Consider the following 6,000-nt stretch of genomic DNA (forward strand, 5'->3'; position numbering starts at 1 on the left):
GCAAAGAGTGGATAGGCAATCTCTCAGCCAGTTTTTGAAAGTCTTTTTTATTTCCTCCTTTTCAGAACCTGAAGCTGAGCGGAGTGGAGGACCTCTCAGATGTCCTCGTCACACAAGGGAACTGAGTCGCAGTTTTGACAAAAGAGTGTTTGGCAACATTGTAAAGCTACGAGCGTTGGATGCAGGCATGATGGAATCTACAGCTCTTGAAGACCATGGCACTCCTCCTGTCAAATGACTTTCACCATCAACTCTGGTTGTCTGTATCCACACCTGCTCAGATCAGATATATACGTTGGAAGCAGTCTCCTACTAAACACCTAATGAAATCTATGTTCACGCCAGATACTGGGAAAGTGTAGAATGGCTGCCAAATGACGTTCTCATTCTGATTTGCAGCATTTATTTGTGCTTCTAGACATTTCTAGAACAAGGATTGTGCAAACTGCACCTTTGATAACCCTAAATCCTCGATTATGAACACTGATTTTTTTTTCTGCAGAACCTAAAAATGAACTGTCCTCAAGGGGTACCATGTGAAAGCAGGCCACTCCTTCCACAGCAGTCCCTGCAAATGTCTTGTATTGACAAGCACTCTTACTTAACAGCAACCTGATATTGTCCTCTGCTGGCACTAGGCCCCGTGATCTGAAAGCCTTTGAATTGTTTAATATCTGCTCCTGTGGAAGTCATGTGTTCTATGGTTCACCCAGCAGCCCTTGGCATGCCCGATGGCATGCCCGATGGCACTACCTGTGGAATCATCATTGTTTTTATGGAGACAGCAACGGACCTAGGGTTGTCCATGGAGTGTTGGAGACGTGCCGGGGCTTCTTGGAGATTGGGTAATAAAACCGTGGAATCATATGAAATGCTTTATGAAAGGCTTTCTATTCCTCACCTTTTTTTTGTTGCCCTGTAGCCTAACATTCAAAGACTATTTTCTTGTGCAAAAAAATACTTCTGTCCCTTACATGATATCTCTACCTTGTCTTTGCTCTACATCTATAAATGTATTTATGTATTCAAATTTTCCTAACTTTTATAAAAGATTTTTACTCTGAGGCAACAAATATTTGTATAAACAGGTTTTATTGTTTTTATTATTTTAACAATTGAAATAAATCAGGTGAACTATCTTTTCTTTCTATGAACTACTTAAAATTACAAGGATTATGTGCTCTATCCTGGCCAGATAACACAAACTGGTGGTAAGTAAAGAATGTTTCTAAGGTGACTGTGTGATGGCTTGCATGGCCGACCTTAAAATTCAGTTTTCTTGTGGATACTGTTACTTCTATAGTTTCTTTATCTTTAAAATGCCACAGACACAGGATTCAACCCTGGTACCCATGTACATGGTCTCTCACTTGTGCCATCTTGGTCTTAGGCTGTGCCCTGTCTGACTTCAGCATCCTTTTCTACTAAATCAAAAAAAGAGGGGGGTGGGGGGACCAGGAGCTGGTTGAGGTCCAGTGCCCCTGCTCCTGATACTAGTATTACAACCAAATACGGGGGTCACTGTTCCATCCGAGTGTGTGCTGTGAACTTTAACACCCACATCAGATAAATAAAAGCGAAAGGTTAGGAATCCTAAAGAAGAAGGGGAAAGCTAGGTATGGTCTCGGACCCCCTCAAGTGAAGCAAGAAGGGACGGGGGAAACATTTTTTGTCTCTTGTTGCCCTCACACACCCCGAAGGATGTCATGCTTCATAATTGGGCAGTGCTCCTCGTCAGGCCGGCGCTGCAATGCCCTACGGGTCGCCCGAAGGGTCACTTTGTCTGAGATCTTTTAAGAGAACAGCCGTATGATGAGTGTGGGTATGTGGAGAGAGTCCTACTGTAGAGTGGTAGTGTATTTGGTTGTAATCCTTTTCTACTCCTACATATGTGAACTGGACTGCATTTGCCTCCTGTCCAACGGTTACATTTATTTAGATGTATTTAAAAAATATATATATTTTTGTTCTTTTCTCACTAAGGGAAAAAAAGTTTTGGTTGCCAGAGCTAAAGCAAATGCTCTGAGGTTGAAAAAGATTGATGCCCTTGACCTTGTATGTGATGCTTGGGTCTTCAGCATGGATGAATGACATTACAACGCATGCCTTTTTTCCACGCAGCAATTATAATACAGATGCCTTTACCACACATGGTAAGTATAGTAAGCCAAGGTAAACTAAACACACATCCCCCCTTAAAAAAAATATGCCTAATCTCCATTTACCACTCCCCACCTCTAAACCCTAACATTATGATTAACCTCCATTTACCACTACCTGTAGTGTAGTTCCTATATTCCCAATAGGCTCTGCGCATTGGAATAATAAATACTACAGATTTGACGTGGGACTGAAGTCTACTAGGTCTCTATTGAATATATTAGACTTAATTGTGAGTGCCAGCTAGCTCAGAGGTCACTAGAAACGTTCTTGAATGAACAAGAAGGTATTCGTTTCTGACAACCGCATAAACATGACCACTTTGTTTCCCAAGAATAAGAAATGTATTTCAAGAGTTGCAGAAACAATAGATAGTTATTTCACTCAGTCAATCGTGCATGCTTCGTTTTACCAGAGGTGCAGAGAAATAGAGAGACTGGCGTTTTCAATAAAAAGGTATTTATTGAACAGTCTTCTTTCTCAAGCAGAGGAAATGAACTGCTACAATCGTAATACTGGTTGCAAAGTACAATGCGTACAGTACGAAGAGTATTATAAAATAATACTGTAAAAGCATGATATGGTTTCTAAGACATAACATAAATATAATTCATACATTAATAAATAAAGACTAAAAAGTACTCAACTGGTGCTTCTAAAATACACCTACCCCAGTGTACCTAACCTAGGTCTAGTACAAGGGAAGAAGTAAGTGAGGTGTAGCTTAGTGTCAGTATTCTTTTGCCAAGAACCTATCCAAGAATTCTCTACGGGTCTAATCCGCTCCGTACCTTGGTTTTAGAATGAAGGTCTGTTATCTCTCTCTCTCAGGACTCGATTTCCCGAAAAACTCGCAAGGGTAGTTTGGAAACACTGGAGCTGGATTTCACACACACACTTTCTTACCAAGCCGGGTAGAGGCACAGATGCTTGTATGACTTCTAAAGACTTTGTAACCCACCTCGCTCCCACAATGATGTTGAACCACGGAAGAGCTCGGATAATCTATCCCCACAGGCAGTGAGGAGTATAGGTGACCATTTTTTCTGCGTGTTAGGACCCTAATAAAGATCACCTACACTCCGTGAAAGATTAGCACTCTAGCGCATACAAGCATTACATATTGTAGTACATGGCAAAACACTACAGTGAAATATTATGAAAAGTACAAGAAATAAAGCTAAACTTTTGTAATACTCCAGTTGGAAGCTTCTTCACACTTTACAGAATGATTAGCTGTGCTTGAGCATGCGGATTCGCGCTTCACGAAAGCTGCTGTTGTTTCCATAACTATGGCGGGGTTCTGTTGGCACTCAACTTGAGAAATGTAATTCATGTTATTTTATGTAAACATGACTATGCGCGAGGAAAAGGAATCCTTTATGTTCGAGGCATGTGGGCCGCTAAATTCATATCTTGTGCATAGATCGCCGCCTAGTCTTGGGTCCGGATGATTGCACCTTGTTGTCCTGGAAGAGTCTTTGAAGTATCACGAGGTAGGTGGCACCTCCCCTGGACTACAGTGCGCATGGGCAAACTTGTTTTCTTCAGGCCAAAAGGCCTCTTTAAGCGTCGGTATTGTACTTCGTTCGGTTCTGAGTTAACTTTTATCCAGTTTCCCGGATACTTGAGCACGTGTGCTCCCAGCTTTTATTTTTTAATTTTTTTAAAAAAACCTTTATTGTGCAACAGTAGCATACAGTTACGGGCCCACAACCAATCTGGCCGGCCTCGAAATCAGATCATAGCACGTAAGGCAACCATAAGAAAGCTCAGCAGTCCCCAAAGACGAAAAACAGCAAGCATTCCAAATATCACTTAAGTTGGACGCGACCACCGAGTCCAGGAGTGAATAAGGTTCATTTTTTAAATATAAAGTAAGAAGGATCAGAGACCATATAGTCCATCGAAGACACAGAGTGGGCAATGCACACAGCAGGATGTCAACAAAGCAGAGAGTCATAATCGGAAGAGCGCCATAAAACTACACTGATCAGGATATAGGAGCATATATTCAGATTTCGTATCAGGCATTACCCACCCCATAAACGTAGAACAACCTCAATAATGTTAACGTTGACACCAAAAAACAGAAACGGCGAGCGACACTACACCTAGCCTCCATGCTGACCCGAAATAAGGAAGAAGAAAGATGAGAAGATCTAAGAAAAGAAGAGAGAAGAAATGAAGGCCCATGGAAACTAAGAAAGGACAAAACAAACCACCCAACCTGCACGCCTGCAGAGGCTACGGCCTACCCCCCCTAGCAGTGTGCCTGTCGCCCAGAAAACGAGTACCCGAAATATAGATACAGAAAAGAGAAAGAAAGAAAAAGTTTTATAAAACTAGAGAAGGGCCACCCATGCACACAGGCTCCCGGTCTACCCTGCCATGAATTTATTCTCTACCCCAAAAGCAACAGTCAAGAACAGTAATCAAGTAATACGATAAGAAATGGGCAGAATTATCATATACTGCGCAAATAGGTGTGTCATAGGAACACGCCAGCCCGCTCCCCCGCCAGCCAAACAGATGTCAACCGGTAAAGAAAACCACCTTGCCTTGGCCTGATCTTGTAAGTCCTCAGAGGCAAGCCCGCCGAGTAAATACCGTCTCAGCCGACATAGGAGAGCAGAATGTCGACACAAGGTAGAAGAGCAACATGCAAATACAAAATGGACGTCGCCAACCACCGACAGTCTTCTTCGCTTACGACCGTCACCCCCAGTTCCATCCCATGACACGTATTCCATAGCAAGAATACAAGGGCGAGGAAAGAAGAAGCAGTCACAGGAGCCAACAGTTGCTGAGACAGTGTCTGGGCCATTAGTGGCGATACGATGGACGAGGCCACCATCCTCTGCTGAGAAAGGAATCCTTCAGTATAGTAGAGGCATCGGACATCTGTTCATAGGTACCAACACAGTTCGGGATCATCCGTTCTCCTCCGCACCCATGTGCAACCACAGTACCCCCCTCAAGGACAGTGAAGGGCAAATCCTCGCGCACCTGGGAGTCATCTGACCGCAATCGCCCCAGTGTGAGCGTAATATCGACCAAACGGACTGTAAGTCACCAAGAGCTGCAAGAATGTCACCGCAAGACAGGGTAGGCTGTATATCCCACAGCACTACTCGGTAACTCGCACTCCCCATCACATTGTGTTTCGATAGGCAGGTAAATGCACTGCATCTCGTTCAGGCAGCCATCAAGCGTTTCCACCTTGCAGGGAGAGTGAAGGTAGGACAGGGACGAGTCCGGCTCGGATAGACTACAAGTCGACTCTCGGGGGCCTTCAAAAAACACATCCAAGGAGCCGTCTCCGGCGATGGCCATCCCCTCTCCGATTCGGCACCAGCAGCAACTTCGGGAGCGGCCCGGGAAAACCGGGCGGAATCTAAGACCGAGCAGACACAGCTCACCTTCAGCACTCCGCAGTCAGATAGTATTTCCACCTAGCCCCCACCTCGAGGGTGTACTCCGGCCGCGTCGTGTGGCAATCAGAGCTCCTGCAATAAATTTTTCCTCGGTCGTTACTTCGTCCCGGCGGACCGACTCCGCCCAGGCCCAGCTGGCCGCTGTTGACAAGTTAGCACCCGGCCATGTTTCGCGGTCGAGGTCCCGGCTCCAGGATCGTCTGGTCCGCAAATCGATTTCGTGGATTTCTCCGGCTATAAGGCCGGCAGAGGCTCCGGGATTGCGCGAGCGATGTCTGCGCACATTCACCCCGCTGCAGTTCAATCACAGGATCGTGAACAGGATTTCCGTGCGGGGCTCGGAAGCCTGAGGAGCCGGGAGCCTACGCCTCCATTCCGATCGCCATCTTGGCTCCTCCCCTCT

At 45.1% G+C, this 6,000-nt stretch overlaps 1 protein-coding gene across 1 annotated transcript in view; it reads left to right on the forward strand.

Moving 5' to 3' along the window:
- NCAPH (non-SMC condensin I complex subunit H) overlaps positions 1–1,139 on the forward strand; it is a 379,053-nt gene extending 377,914 nt beyond the window's left edge. Inside the window, exon 18 of the mRNA XM_086943336.1 lies at positions 66–1,139. Within this exon, the coding sequence (XP_086799462.1) occupies positions 66–125 (60 nt within the window). The 3' untranslated portion in view covers positions 126–1,139. The remainder of the gene's footprint in view (positions 1–65) is intronic.
- The last annotated feature ends 4,861 nt before the right edge of the window (positions 1,140–6,000 follow it).

Source organism: Lissotriton vulgaris, chromosome 11, assembly GCF_964263255.1.
Source record: "Lissotriton vulgaris chromosome 11, aLisVul1.2, whole genome shotgun sequence".
NCBI lineage: Eukaryota > Metazoa > Chordata > Amphibia > Caudata > Salamandridae > Lissotriton > Lissotriton vulgaris.